The following is a 17005-nucleotide window of genomic DNA, read 5'->3' on the forward strand; positions in this document are numbered from 1 at the left end:
AGGTGAAGCTGGCTACCCCATCCCAGCAGGTCCCAGTGTGGCACGGGTTCGGAGAACACTCATCGATATCCGTCTGACAGAGTGGGCCCGTGAATCCTAGAGAGGGAGAAACATGGGGGGGGGGGAGTGATCAGAGGTGGGAAGAGATGGACAGCCAAGGAGTGACACAGAGTGCGAGCGGGGGGGGGGGGGGGGGGGGGGGGGGGCAGAGAGAGAGGGGGGGGGGGGAGGCACAGAGAGAGTGAAAGGGAGAGGGGAGAGAGAGGCAGGGAGGATGGACAGAGAGAGAGAGAGCAAGGAAGAAGAGAGGGGAAGAGAGTGACAGAGAGAAAGGGGGACCGACAGAGGCAGGGAGAGAGAGGGGCAGAGAGGGAACGACAGGCAGATAGAATGTGAGGGTGGTCGAGAGAGAGGGGAGGAGAGGTGGGGAGAGTGCGACAGAGACAGTGCGGGATAAAGACAGGGAGTGATGGACAGAGAGAGAGAGGAGAGAGAGAGAGAGCGCAGTGGCAGGGTGGGGGCGGGCAAGCGGAGACGATGAGAACAAACCGAGGGAAACAGAAACAGAGAGAGAGTGAGATAAACATAGTGACAGAGAGAAATAGAGAGACACAGTGAGTTAAGAGAGAGAGAGAGAGTGAGAGTGGGTCAGAGACAGACAGACGCAGAGGGAAAGAGTCAGAAAGAGAGAGTGACAGAAAAAGTGAGACAGAGAGGGGAGAGAGAGTGAGAAGGACAGACAGAGGATGGAAGATCGATGACTGATTAGGCAGTCAAAACCACTCAACTCTTGCATCCCCCATTATCACTCTGTCCCTCCATCCATCCCCTGGAGGTAAATGAAATCCCTCCCTCCCTTCCCTCTGTCTCCACCGGTAGATTAATCACTCTCCTCTGAGAGTGGAGGGAGAATGGGAGGAGTGTGAGAGGGGAGCCCTCGGAATGAGCAGTGATTGGTGGTGGGAAACAGAGATGGTGGATTTTTCTATGGGAGAGAGGTTGCAGGTTATGGCCCAATCATGCTTGTGCATTGGCTGTACCACAGCCAACACCTGAACTGAGTGACCCAGGTAACGTTCAGGGGAACGTGGGTTCGAATCCCACGGTGGAATTTGAATTGAATTGAATCTGGAACCAAACGCCAGTCTAGTTGTCGCTAATGGTGACCGTCATTAAAAGCCCAAACCCTGGATCACCAATGACCTTTGGAGGGGCAGGACTACCCCCCCCTTACCTGGCCGAGGTGACATGTGACTCCAGACCCACAACAACACGGCCCTCAGGGGCAAATAGGCATGGGCAAGAAACGTAGGCCGAGCCAGTGATGCTCATGTAGGAATAGGTCAAACAAGGTCACACTGGACTCTGAAACCCCGAAGGGTTACCATACCCTCCAGTCACAGGTTGACCCCGGTGGATAGAGGTCATTGGCGATGGGTCACACTCACTTACCAGACAAGGGGCACTCACCTTCGGGACACTCACAGTGGTAGTGCCCAGGGCCATCGAGACACCTCCCTCCGTTGGCGCAAGGTGAGCTGGAGCACTCGTCAATGTCGATGCTACACCGCTGCCCAGTGAACCCTGGCGTAGGGAGACAACCCAGAGGTGAAAGTGCACAGGGTCAGACAGCACAAGGTCAGGCAAAACAAAAACGAGTGAGCGGGTCAGGTCACCATTGCAGCCCTCTACCCGAGAGCCAGTGCTCAGCTCACAGACACATTATACATCGGTCACCGGCACATTATACCACAATTGCCATATAACATGTTAAAGTCTTGTGGAAATACAGCCATGCAGTCAGAGAGTCATGTACAGCATAGAAACAGACTCTTTGATCCAAACCCGTCCATGCCGACCAGATACCCTAACCTAATCTAGTCCCATTTGCCAGTACTTGGCCCACATCCTTCTAAACCCTTATAGAACATAGAACAATACAGCACAGAACAGGCCCTTCGGCCCGCAATGTTGCGCCGGCCTGTGAACTATTCTCAGCTCCTTCCTATTCATATGCCTTTTAAATGCTGTAATTGTACCAGCCTCCACCACTTCCTCTGGCAGCTCACTCCTTACACGTACCACCCTCTGTGTGAAAACGTTGTCCCTAAGGTCCCTTTTATATCATTCCCCTCTCACCCTAAACCTATGCCCTCTAGTTCTGGACTCCCTCACCCCAGGGAAAAGACTTTGCCTATTTATCCTATCCATGCCCCTCATAATTTTGTAAACCTCTGTAAGGTCACCCCTCAGTCTCCGACACTCCAGGGAAACAGCCCCAGCCTGTTCAGCCTCTCCCTGTAGCTCAAATCCTCCAACCCTGACAACATCCTTGTAAATCTTTTCTGAACCCTTTCAAGTTTCACAACATCTTTCCGATAGGAAGGAGACCAGAATTGCACGCAATGTTCCAACAGTGGCCTAACCAATGTCCTGCACAGCCGCAAATGACCTCCCAACTCCTGTACTCAATACTCTGACCAATAAAGGAAAGCATACCAAACACCTTCTTCACTATCCTATCTACCTGAGACTCCACTTTCAAGGAGCTATGAACCTGCACTCCAAGGTCTCTTTGTTCAGCAACACTCCTGAGGACCTTACCATTAAGTGTATAAATCCTGCTCTGATTTGCTTTCCCAAAATGCAGCACCTCACATTTATCTGAATTAAACTCCATCTGCCACTTCTCAGCCCATTGGCCCATCTGATCAAGATCCTGTTGTAATCCGAGGTAACCGCCTTCGCTGTCCACTACACCTCCAATTTTGGTGTCATCTGCAAACTTACTAACTGTACCTCTTATGCTCGCATCCAAATCATTTATGTAAATGACAAAACGTTGAGGACCCAGCACCGATCCTTGTGACACTCCACTGGTCACAGGCCTCCAGTCTGAAAAACAACCCTCCACCACCACCCTCTGTCTTCTACCTTTGAGCTAGTTCTGTATCCAAATGGCTAGTTCTCCCTGTATTCCATGAGATCTAACCTTGCTAATCAGTCTCCCATGGGGAACCTTGTCGAAAGCCTTACTGAAGTCCATATAGATCACATCTACCTCTCTGCCCTCATCAATCCTCTTTGCTACTTCCTCAAAAAACTCAGTTAAGTGTGTGAGACATGATTTCCCACGCACAAAGCCATGTTGACTATCCCTAATCAGTCCTTGCCTTTCCAAATACATGTACATCCTGTCCTTCAGGATTCCCTCTAACAACTTGCCCACCACCGACGTCAGGCTCACTGGTCTATAGTTCCTTGGCTTGTCCTTACCACCCTTCTTAAACAGTGGCACCACGTTTGCCAACCTCCAGTCTTCCGGCACCTCACCTGTGACTATCGATGATACAGATATCTCAACAAGAGGCCCAGCAATCACTTCTCTAGCTTCCCATAGAATTCTCGGGTACACCTGATCAGGTCCTGGGGATTTAGCCACTTTTATGCGTTTCAAGACATCCAGCAATGGGGGACACCCAATAAATATGACAATTGGTGCAGTTTAACACGAAATGGGAGGTTTGGGCCAACACAATAATTAGTGGGAGAGTTGGGCATCAGTAAATAGAGAATTGGTGTGGGGCAACACTGAGTGGAGAACTTGTTCAGGATATCAGTTTTTGGGGGAAATGATGCTGGGCAACACTGAATTGGAGAATTGGTGCGGGGCATCAGTCAATGGGAGACCGGGGACAGGGTGCTGCTAACTTCGAGAATTGGAACAAATGGGAGAACACGGGCAGTGAGACAGTAAATAGGACAAATGTTGCCAAGGATTAGTGGTGGAGATCCAATACAGTGCCGCACAAAATGGGGGAGTTGGTGCAGTTCACCACTGAAGGGAGGATATGTGTAGGATCAGTAATTTGGAGATTGGATGCAGGGATCGTCAAGATTATAGAATTCTGGCTATGGGCCACTAAATGGGATAATTGTTGCAGAGAAATGGAAGAATTGGAGCACAGTGGGACTAAATTAAGGAACTGAGGCATGGTGCCCGGTAAATGGGACAATAAGAGTAGGAGACCCATAAATGGTAGAATCGGGCGAGGAGAACAGTCAATGGAAGGATTAGTCCAGGGATATGAGTAAATGGGAGATTTGGTGGGAATCAATAAATGGGAAGTTTGGTGCACAGTGCCATTACATGAGAAAATTGGTGGGAGTGCCAATATATTTTGGGGGGGGCACGGTGGCACAGTGGTTAGCACTGCTGCCTCACAGCGCCAGAGATCTGGGTTCAATTCCTGCCTCAGGCGACTGACTGTGTGGAGTTTGCACGTTCTCCCCGTGTCTGTGTGGGTTTCCTCCGGGTGCTCCGGTTTCCTCCCACAGTCCGAAGATGTGCAGGTCAGGTAAATTTCCCGTAGTGTTAGGTAAGGGGTAGATGTAGGGGTATGGGTGGGTTGCGCTTCGGTAGGGCGGTGTGGACTTGTTGGGCCTAAGGGCCTGTTTCCACACTGTAATGTAATCTAATCTAAACAAATTAGAGAATTGGAGCACAGCAGGTCTGAATTGGAGAATAGGGACAGGGAATCAATAAGAAGGAGAAATGTTGCAACATCGGTAAATTGGGGATTCAGTCAGTGCACCACTAAATGAAAACAATTCATCAGGGCATCCATACGTGGAAGAAGTGAATCACGGAGCAACTAAGGAATTGACGCAGGTCATTGATAAATGGAGAATTCATGCAGATGCCATTAAATTGGAAGTGGGAGAACTGGGGCAGGATTATACTCAAAGGGAGAGTTGGTGCAGTTCCCGGATTTGTGCAGGATTGGTAAATGGGAGAATTGGTACAGGGAAGCTGAGACTGAAATAGAGCCGTGGAGATGTACAGCGCAGAAACAGACCCTTCGGCCCAACTTGTCCATGTCTGAATTTAAGAATTCTGGCAGTGCTCCACTAAATTGGAGAATTATTGCAAGGAATTACTAAATGGAAGAATTGGGCAAGGGATTATCTAAATATGAGGATTTGGAACAAGGCAACAGATAATGGGAGAATCGGTGCAGAGTAGCACTAAATGGGAGAATTGGGGTAGGACAATACTGGATGGGAGAATTCGAGTAGCGCACCCCTAGAGTGGGCGAGGGCATCAGTCAATATGAGGATTAGTTCAGGGAAACACTGAGTGGAGAACTTGTTCAGGACATCAGTAACTGGGGGAAATGGTGCTGGGCAACACTGACTTGGAGAATTGGTGTGGGGCATCAGTAAATGGGAGAGCTGATGCAGGGTGCTGATAACTTCGGGAATTGGAACAAATGGGAGAACACGGATCATTAAATGTGTGTGTCTGTTTTTGTGTGTGAGCGCGTGTGTGTCTGTGTGTGTGTTTGTACGTGTATGTGTGTGTGCACATGTATATGTGTGTGTATGTGTATGTCTGTGTGCGTGTGTGTATGTGTGTGCACATGTATGTGTGTGCACGTGTATATTTGTGTGCGTGCATGTGTGCGTGTGTGTGTGTGTGCGTGTGTGTGCGTGTATGTGTGTGTGCGCATGTGTGAGCCTGTCTGTTTGTCTGTCCTTGTCTGTAGAGTGTCTGTACACCCCAAAGACTTGCAGCTGTTCAAGAAGGCAGCTCACCTCCTCCAGGGCAACTTGGGGCAAGTAACAAATGCCAGAGACACCCACATCCAATGCCTCAATGGGTAAAAGGACTCTGGAAGGTGCCCATACACCCGACTCGCAGCAAGTTCGGGGGAGACAGCTCCAATGTCGCTCACTCACTCGCTCGTCACTCACCTGGGGTGCACAGGCAGCGCACGGCATTCACCAGATCCTGGCAAGCACCGTGGTTCAGGCAGGGATTGCTTTGGCATTCATCGGTGTTGATCTCACAGAACAGGCCTTCGTACCCTGAGGGAGGGAAGGAAGAGAGGAGACACGTGGGACTGAAGAGGTTACCCCCAGCTCGCCAATGCTTGGATCTCCAACACAGACCAGGCCCAAACTCCGTCACATGACTTCCTGTCCCACAGGCACCCGCCACCGTTTCCCCCAAACCCGAAACCTGGTTGGACAATTCCAGCGTGTCAGACCAACAGACCTTGCTCCCCAGTTTCCCCCGGAGATTTCTTCGGTGGAGTTGGGACTTACCACGAACGCGTCGGTCAACTCTCTCCCTCGGTGTTTGATCACTGCCTGGCAAAGATTACCCCTCACTCCCGAGCCCTCGCCAGCTCCCCAGGGGTCATGCTGAGCTGTCAGTGACCCTGACCCTGCCCAGTGCGACACAAACCAGTCGGGGGAGGGAGGGGGAACATGAGGAGGGGCCACCTGCACTTCACTCAGCCTAGCCTTCTACGTCCACGTGCAGCTCCTCTACACCAGGGAGACAGAACGCAGTCTGAGTGATCGCTTCACAGAACACCCACGGTTCCGTCTGTCCGAGTGACCCCAGTTGGCTGCCACGTCCACACACAACGCCCGGTGTCTCCCGCGACAGCATTGCTGCCTCAGGCTTGCTGCGGTGCCCCGGTGAAACTTGGTACAGACTGGAAGGACAACAGCGCGCCTTTGTCTTCATACCTGTCCTCCTCCAGGACCCAACACAGAGTTTGAGAATTTCAGGATGTGAACACCCTCTCACTGGCCCATTCCCTGCCCACAAGCCCCATAAGTAATCTCCTGGAAGGGTTGATCCCATCACCCTTCATCCAGTTCAAACATTTGCACTTCTCATTAACAGCCCCCACCCCAGCTATGAACCTTCGCATCTCAAAACCATCACATTACTCTCCCCCTCTGTATATACAGAACCATCACCATGAATTCGGTTGTGCGGCCATTGCCTCCCTGCCATCACCCACTCTGTCCTCATCATAAATTCCACCCATCTCCAGCCACATTGCGTTCTGACCAGCTGGTTCTAGCCGTGAATCATTCACTCTGTTTTCTCCTGAAGAAGGCTCAGCATCTCCAACAATCTCAGTTTTTGTTGGGGATTCCAAACTTCAAGACTTGAAGTGATCCTCCACCCTGACAGTGACCATACCCTCCATCCTGACGGTGACCTTACCCTCCATCCTGACAGTGACCTTACCCTCCATCCAGACGGTGACCTTACCCTCCATCCAGACGGTGACCTTACCCTCCATCCTGACAGTGACCTTACCCTCCATCCTGACAGTGACCTTACCCTCCATCCTGACTCTGACCTTACCCTACATCCTGACAGTGACCTTACCCTCCATCCTGACAGTGACCTTACCCTCCATCCTGACAATGACCTTACCCTCCATCCAGACGGTGACCTTACCCTCCATCTTGACGGTGACCTCACCCTCCACCCTGAGGGTGACCTTACCCTCCATCCTGACAGTGACCTTACCCTCCATCCTGACAGTGACCTTACCCTCCATCCTGACGGTGACCTTACCCTCCATCCTGACAGTGACCTTACCCTCCCTCCTGAGAGTGACCTTACCCTCCATCCTGACGGTGACCTTACCCTCCATCCTGACTGTGACCTTACCCACCATCCTGACGGTGACATTACCCACCATCCTGAGGGTGACCTTACCCTCCATCCTGACAGTGACCTTTCCAAACCATCCTGACGGTGACCTTTCCCACCATCCTGACAGTGACCTTACCCTCCATCCTGACAGTGACCTTTCCCACCATCGTCACAGTGACCTTACCCTCCATCCTGACCGTGATCTTACCCTCCATCCTGACGGTGACCTTACCCTCAATTCTGACAGTGACCTTACCCTCCATCCTGACTGTGACCTTACCCTCCATCCTGACGGTGACCTTACCCTCCATCCTGACAGTGACCTTACCCACCATCCTGACAGTGACCTTACCCTCCATCCTGACGGTGACCTCACCCTCCATCCTGACAGTGACCTTACCCTCCATCCTGAGGGTGACCTTACCCACCATCCTGACGGTGACCTTACCCACCATCCTGACAGTGACCTTACCCTCCATCCTGACGGTGACCTTACCCTCCATCCTGACAGTGACCTTTCCCACCATCCTGACGGTGACCTTTCCCACCATCCTGACAGTCACCTTACCCTCCATCCTGACAGTGACCTTACCCTCCATCCTGACAGTGACCTTACCCTCCATCCTGACGGTGACCTTACCCTCCATCCTGACAGTGAACTTTCCCACCATCCTGACAGTGACCTTACCCACCATCCTGACAGTGACCTTACCCTCCATCCTGACGGTGACCTTACCCTCCATCCTGACAGTGACCTTTCCCACCATCCTGACGGTGACCTTTCCCACCATCCTGACAGTCACCTTACCCTCCATCCTGACGGTGACCTTACCCTCCATCCTGACAGTGACCTTACCCTCCATCCTGACAGTGACCTTACACTCCATCCTGACGGTGACCTTACCCTCCATCCTGACGGTGACCTTACCCTCCATCCTGACTATGACCTTACCCTCCATACTGACAGTCACCTTACCCTCCATCCTGACAGTCACCTTACCCTCCATCCTGACAGTGACCTTTCCCACCATCCTGACAGTGACCTTACCCACCATCCTGACAGTGACCTTTCCCACCATCCTGACAGTGAACTTACCCTCCATCCTGACAGTGACCTTTCCCACCATCCTGACAGTGACCTTACCCTCCATCCTGACAGTGACCTTACCCACCATCCTGACAGTGACCTTACCCTCCATCCTGACAGTGACCTTACCCTCCATCCTGACAGTGACGTTACCCTCCATCCTGAGAGTGACCTTACCCGCCATCCTGATGGTGACCTTACCCTCCATCCTGACAGTGACCTTACCCTCCATCCTGACAGTGACCTTTCCCACCATCCTGACGGTGATCTTTCCCTCCATCCTGACAGTGACCTTACCCTCCATTCTGAGGGTGACCTTACCCTCCATCCTGACGGTGACCTTACCCTCCATTCTGACGGTGAACTTACCCTCCATCCTGAGGGTGAACCTTACCCTCCATCCTGACAGTGACCTTACCCTCAATCCTGACAGTGACCTTACCCTCCATCCTGACGGTGACCTTACCCACCATCTTGAGAGTGACCTTACCCTCCATTGACAGTGACCTGACCCTCCATCCTGACGGTGAACTTACCCACCAACCTGACGGTGACCTTACCCTCCATCCTGACGGTGACCTTACCCTCCATCATGACAGTGACTTTTCCCTCCATCCTGACAGTGACCTTTCCCACCATCCTGACGGTAACCTTTCCCTCCATCCTGACAGTGACCTTACCCTCCATTCTGAGGGTGATCTTACCCTCCATCCTGACGGTGACCTTACCCTCCATACTGACGGTGACCTTACCCTCCATCCTGACAGTGACCTTACCCTCCATCCTGACGGTAACCTTACCCTCCATCCTGAGAGTGACCTTACCCTCCATCCTGACAGTGAACTTACCCTCCATCCTGACAGTGACCTTACCCACCATCCTGACAGTGACCTTACCCTCCATCCTGAAGGTGACCTTACCCTCCATCCTGAGGGTGACCTTACCCTCCATCCTGAGGGTGACCTTACCCTCCATCCTGACAGTGACGTTACCCTCCATCCTGACAGTGACCTTACCCTCCATCCTGACGGTGACCTTACCCTCCATCCTGACAGTGACCTTACCCACCATCTTGAGAGTGACCTTACCCTCCATCCTGACAGTGACCTTACCCTCCATCCTGACAGTGACCTTACCCTCCATCCTGAGGGTGACCTGACCCTCCATCCTGACAGTGACGTTACCCTCCATCCTGACAGTGACCTTACCCTCCATCCTGACGGTGACCTTACCCTCCATCCTGACAGTGACCTTACCCTCCATCCTGACAGTGACCTTACCCACCATCTTGAGAGTGACCTTTCCCTCCATCCTGAGAGTGACCTTACCCTCCATCCTGACGATGACCTTACCCACCATCTTGAGAGTGACCTTCCCCTCAATCCTGAGAGTGACCTTACCCACCATCCTGACAGTGACCTTACCCTCCATCCTGACAGTGACCTTACCCTCCATCCTGACGGTGACCTTACCCTCCATCCTGACGGTGACCTTACCCTCCATTGACAGTGACCTTACCCTCCATCCTGACAGTGACCTTACCCACTATCCTGACAGTGACCTTTCCCTCCATCCTGACGGTGACCATACCCACCATCTTGAGAGTGACCTTACCCTCCATCCTGACAGTGACCTTACCCACTATCCTGACAGTGACCTTTCTCTCCATCCTGACGGTGACCATACCCACCATCTTGAGAGTGACCTTACCCTCCATCCTGACAGTGATCTTACCCTCCATTCTGACAGTGACCTTAACCTCCATCCTGACAGTGACCTTACCCTCCATCCTGACGGTGACCTTACCCTCCATCCTGACAGTGACCTTACCCACCATCCTGACGGTGACCTTACCCTCCATTGACAGTGACCTTACCCTCCATCCTGACAGTGACCTTACCCTCCATTCTGACGGTGACCTTACCCTCCATCCTGACGGTGACCTTACCCTCCATTGACAGTGACCTTACCCTCCATCCTGACAGTGACCTTACCCACTATCCTGACAGTGACCTTTCCCTCCATCCTGACGGTGACCATGCCCAACATCTTGAGAGTGACCTTACCCTCCATCCTGACAGTGACCTTACCCACTATCCTGACAGTGACCTTTCTCTCCATCCTGACGGTGACCATACCCACCATCTTGAGAGTGACCTTACCCTCCATCCTGACAGTGACCTTACTCTCCATCCTGACGGTGACCTTACCCACCATCCTGACGGTGACCTTACCCTCCATCCTGACAGTGAACTTACCCACCATCTTGAGAGTGACCTTACCCTCCATCCTGACAGTGACCTTACCCACCATCCTGACGGTGACCTTACCCTCCATCCTGACAGTGACCTTACCCTCCATCCTGACAGTGACCTTACCCTCCATCCTGACAATGACCTTACCCACTATCCTGACAGTGAGCTTTCCCTCCATCCTGACAGTGACCTTACCCTCCATCCTGACAATGACCTTACCCACTATCCTGACAGTGACCTTTCCCTCCATCCTGACGGTGACCTTACCCTCCATCCTGACAGTGACCTTACCCTCCATCCTGACTCTGACCTTACCCTCCATCCTGACGGTGACCTTACCCTCCATCCTGACAGTGACCTTACCCTCCATCCTGACGGTGACCTTACCCACCATCCTGACGGCGACCTTACCCTCCATCCTGACAGTGACCTTACCCTCCATCCTGACAGTGACCTTTCCCTCCATCCTGACGGTGACCTTACCCTCCATCCTGACAGTGACCTTACCCTCCATCCTGACTCTGACCTTACCCTCCATCCTGACGGTGACCTTACCCTCCATCCTGACAGTGACCTTACCCTCCATCCTGACGGTGACCTTACCCTCCATCCTGACGGTGACCTTACCCTCCATCCTGACAGTGACCTTACCCACCATCCTGACGGTGACCTCACCCTCCATCCTGACAGTGACCTTACCCTCCATCCTGACGGTGACCTTATCCTCCATCCTGACGGTGACCTTACCCACCATCCTGACAGTGACCTTACCCTCCATCCTGACAGTGACCTTACCCACCATCCTGACGGTGAACTTACCCTCCATCCTAACAGTGACCTTTCCCTCCATCCTGAGGGTGACCTTACCCACCATCCTGACAGTGACCTTTCCCACCATCCTTACGGTGACCTGACCCTCAATCCTGATGGTGACCTTACCCTCCATCCTGAGAATGACCTTTCCCACCATCCTTACGGTGACCTTACCCTCCATCCTGAGAGTGACCTTTCCCTCCATCCTGAGAGTGACCTTTCCCACCATCCTTACGGTGACCTTACCCTCCATCCTGAGAGTGACCTTTCCCTCCATCCTGAGTGTGAACTTACCCACCATCCGGACAGTGACCTTCCACTCCATCCTGACGGTGACCTTTCCTTTCACCCGGAGAGTGACCTTACCCTCAATCCTGACGCTGACCTTACACACCATCCTGACAGTGACCTTACCCTCCATCCTGACGGTGACCTTACCCTCCATCCTGACGGTGAGCTTACCCACTATCCTGACAGTGACCTTACCCGCCATCCTGACAGTGACCTTACCCTCCATCCTGACAGTGACCTTACCCACCATCCTGACGGTGACCTTACCCTCCATCCTGACAGTGACCTAACCCTCCATCCTGACGGTGACCTTACCCACTATCCTGACAGTGACCTTACCCTCCATCCTGACGGTGACCTTACCCTCCATCCTGACGGTGACCTTACCCTCCATCCTAACAGTGACCTTACCCACCATCCTGACAGTGACCTTACCCTCCATCCTGACGGTGACCTTACCCTCCATCCTGACGGTGACCTTACCCTCCATCCTGAGAGTGACCTTACCCTCCACCCTGGCGGTGACCTTACCCACCATCCTGACGGTGACCTTACCCTCCATCCTGACAGTGACCTTACCCTCCATCCTGACAGTGACCTTACACTCCATCCTGACGGTGACCTTACCCTCCATCCTGACGGTGACCTTACCCACCATCCTGACTGTGACCCTACCCTCCATCCTGACGGTGACCTTACCCTCCATCCTGACGGTGACCTTACCCACCATCCTGACTGTGACCCTACCCTCCATCCTGACGGTGACCTTACCCTCCATCCTGACGGTGACCTTACCCACCATCCTGACAGTGACCTTACCCTCCATCCTGACAGTGACCTTACACTCCATCCTGACGGTGACCTTACCCTCCATCCTGACGGTGACCTTACCCACCATCCTGACAGTCACCTTACCCTCCATCCTGACAGTGACCTTACCCTCCATCCTGACGGTGACCTTACCCTCCATCCTGAAAGTGACCTTACCCTCCATCCTGACGGTGACCTTACCCTCCATCCTGACGGTGACCTTACCCCCCATCCTGACAGTGACCTTACCCACCATCCTGAGGGTGACCTTACCCTCCATCCTGACGGTGACCTTACCCCGCATCCTGACAGTGAACTTACCCTCCATCCTGACAGTGACCTTACCCTCCATCCTGACGGTGACCTTACCCTCCATCCTGACAGTGACCTTACCCACCATCCTGACAGTGACCTTACCCACCATCCTGACGGTGACCTTACCCTCCATCCTGACAGTGACCTTACCCACCATCCTGACGGTGACCTTACCCACCATCCTGACAGTGACCTTACCCTCCATCCTGACGGTGACCTTACCCTCCATCCTGACGGTGATCTTACCCTCCATCCTGACAGTGACCTTACCCACCATCCTGACGGTGACCTTACCCTCCATCCAGACGGTGACCTTACCCTCCATCCTGACAGTGACCTTACCCACCATTCTGACGGTGACCTTACCCACCATCCTGACAGTGACCTTACCCTCCATCCTGACAGTGACCTTACCCACCATCCTGACGGTGACCTTACCCTCCATCCTGACAGTGACCTTTCCCTCCATCCTGACGGTGACCTTACCCTCCATCCTGACAATGACCTTACCCACCATCCTGACAGTGACCTTACTCACCATCCTGACAGTGACCTTACCCTCCATCCTGACGGTGACCTTACCCACCATCCTGACAGTGACCTTACCCTCCATCCTGACGGTGACCTTACCCTCCATCCTGACAGTGACCTTACCCCCCATCCTGACAGTGACCTTACCCTCCATCCTGACGGTGACCTTACCCTCCATCCTGACAGTGACCTTACCCCCCATCCTGACAGTGACCTTACCCTCCATCCTGACAGTGACCTTACCCTCCATCCTGACGGTGACCTCACCCTCGATTCTGACAGTGACTTTTCCCTCCATCCTGACAGTGACCTCTCCTTCCATCCTGACAGTGACCTTACCCTCCATCCTGACAGTGACCTTACCCACCATCCTGACGGTGACCTTACCCTCCATCCTGACAGTGACCTTACCCACCATCCTGACGGTGACCTTACCCTCCATCCTGACAGTGACCTAACACTCCATCCTGACGGTGACCTTACCCACTATCCTGACAGTGACCTTACCCTCCATCCTGACGGTGAGCTTACCCTCCATCCTGACGGTGACCTTACCCTCCATCCTAACAGTGACCTTACCCTCCATCCTGACGGTGACCTTACCCTCCATCCTGACAGTGACCTTACCCTCCACCCTGGCGGTGACCTTACCCACCATCCTGAAGGTGACCTTACCCTCCATCCTGACTGTGACCTTACCCTCCATCCTGACGGTGACCTTACCCTCCATCCTGACAGTGACCTTACACTCCATCCTGACGGTGACCTTACCCTCCATCCTGACGGTGACCTTACCCACCATCCTGACTGTGACCCTACCCTCCATCCTGACGGTGACCTTACCCTCCATCCTGACGGTGACCTTACCCACCATCCTGAGGGTGACCTTACCCTCCATCCTGACAGTGACCTTACCCTCCATCCTGACGGTGACCTTACCCTCCATCCTGACGGTGACCTTACCCACCATCCTGACAGTGACCTTACCCTCCATCCTGACGGTGACCTTACCCCCCATCCTGACAGTGACCTTACCCACCATCCTGAGGGTGACCTTACCCTCCATCCTGACGGTGACCTTACCCCCCATCCTGACGGTGACCTTACCCTCCATTGACAGTGACCTTACCCTCCATCCTGACAGTGACCTTACCCTCCATTCTGACGGTGACCTTACCCTCCATCCTGACGGTGACCTTACCCTCCATTGACAGTGACCTTACCCTCCATCCTGACAGTGACCTTACCCACTATCCTGACAGTGACCTTTCTCTCCATCCTGACGGTGACCATACCCACCATCTTGAGAGTGACCTTACCCTCCATCCTGACAGTGACCTTACCCTCCATCCTGACGGTGACCTTACCCACCATCCTGACGGTGACCTTACCCTCCATCCTGACAGTGAACTTACCCACCATCTTGAGAGTGACCTTACCCTCCATCCTGACAGTGACCTTACCCACCATCCTGACGGTGACCTTACCCTCCATCCTGACAGTGACCTTACCCTCCATCCTGACAGTGACCTTACCCTCCATCCTGACAATGACCTTACCCACTATCCTGACAGTGACCTTTCCCTCCATCCTGACAGTGACCTTACCCTGCATCCTGACAATGACCTTACCCACTATCCTGACAGTGACCTTTCCCTCCATCCTGACGGTGACCTTACCCTCCATCCTGACGGTGACCTTACCCTCCATCCTGACGGTGACCTTACCCTCCATCCTGACGGTGACCTTACCCACCATCCTGACGGTGACCTTACCCTCCATCCTGACAGTGACCTTACCCTCCATCCTGACAGTGACCTTACCCAGCATCCTGACGGTGACCTCACCCTCCATCCTGACAGTGACCTTACCCTCCATCCTGACAGTGACCTTACCCTCCATCCTGACGGTGACCTTATCCTCCATCCTGACGGTGACCTTACCCACCATCCTGACAGTGACCTTACCCTCCATCCTGACAGTGACCTTACCCTCTACCCTGTCAGTGACCTTACCCTCCATCCTGACAGTGACCTTACCCTCCATCCTGACAGTGACCTTACCCTCCATCCTGAGGGTGACCTTACCCTCCATCCTGACGGCGACCTTACCCTCCATCCTGACGGTGACCTTACCCCCGATCCTGACAATGACCTTACCCTCCATCCTGACAGTGACCTTTCCCTCCATCCTGACAGTGACCTTACCCTCCATCCTGACAGTGATCTTACCCTCGATCCTGACAGTGACCTTACCCACCATCCTGGCGGTGACCTTACCCTCCATCCTGACGGTGACCTTACCCACCATCCTGACGGTGACCTTACCCTCCATCCTGACAGTGACCTTACCCTCCATCCTGACGGTGACCTTACCCTCCATCCTGACGGTGACCTTACCCTCCATCCTGACAGTGACCTTACCCTCAATCCTGACGGTGAACTTACCCACCATCCTGAGGGTGACCTCACCCTCGATCCTGACCGTGACCTTACCCACCATCCTGAGGGTAACCTTACCCACCATCCTGACGGTGACCTCACCCTCGATCCTGACCGTGAACTTACCCACCATCCTGAGGGTGACCTTACCCACCATCCTGACGTTGACCTCACCCTCGATCCTGAGCGTGACCTTACCCACCATCCTGACCGTGACCTTACCCACCATCCTGACGGTGACCTCACCCTCCATCCTGACGGTGACCTCACCCTCGATCCTGACAGTGACCTTACCCTCCATCCTGACGGTGACCTTTCCTTCCATCCTGACAGTGACCTTACCCTCCATCCTGACAGTGACCTTACCCACCATCCTGACGGTGACCTTACCCTCCATCCTGACGGTGACCTTACCCTCCATCCTGACAGTGACCTTACCCTCCATCCTGACGGTGACCTTTCCTTCCATCCTCACAGTGACCTTACCCTCCATCCTGACAGTGACCTTACCCACCATCCTGACGGTGACTTTACCCTCCATCCTGACGGTGACCTTACCCACTATCCTGACGGTGACCTTACCCTCCATCCTGACGGTGACCTTTCCCACTATCCTGACAGTGACCTTACCCACCAACCTGACGGTGACTTTACCCTCCATCCTGACGGTGACCTTACCCACTATCCTGACGGTGACCTTACCCTCCATCCTGACGGTGACCTTTCCCACCATCCTGACGGTGACCTTTCCCTCCATCCTGACGGTGACCTTACCCTCCATCCTGACAGTGACCTTACCCTCCATCCTGACGGTGACCTTTCCCTCCATCCTGACGGTGACCTTACCCTCCATCCTGACAGTGACCTTACCCTCCATCCTGACACTGACCTTTCCCTCCATCCTGAGGGTGACCTTACCCTCCATCCTGACGGTGACCTTACCCTCCATCCTGACGGTGACCTTACCCACCATCCTGACAGTGACCTT

The 17005-nt window shown here is 53.4% G+C and overlaps 1 protein-coding gene across 1 annotated transcript in view; it reads right to left on the bottom strand.

Moving 5' to 3' along the window:
- LOC140474229 (uncharacterized) overlaps positions 1–17005 on the bottom strand; it is a gene marked incomplete at its 3' end in the record, with an annotated part of 53395 nt that overhangs the window by 139 nt on the left and 36251 nt on the right. Inside the window, exons 6-8 of the mRNA XM_072567676.1 lie at positions 5758–5871; positions 1471–1584; positions 1–96 (exon numbers count right to left, since the gene is read on the bottom strand). The exon at positions 1–96 is cut by the window's left edge and continues 139 nt beyond it. Coding sequence (XP_072423777.1) covers positions 1–96; positions 1471–1584; positions 5758–5871 — 324 coding nt within the window. The remainder of the gene's footprint in view (positions 97–1470; positions 1585–5757; positions 5872–17005) is intronic.

Source organism: Chiloscyllium punctatum, unplaced genomic scaffold, assembly GCF_047496795.1.
Source record: "Chiloscyllium punctatum isolate Juve2018m unplaced genomic scaffold, sChiPun1.3 scaffold_888, whole genome shotgun sequence".
NCBI lineage: Eukaryota > Metazoa > Chordata > Chondrichthyes > Orectolobiformes > Hemiscylliidae > Chiloscyllium > Chiloscyllium punctatum.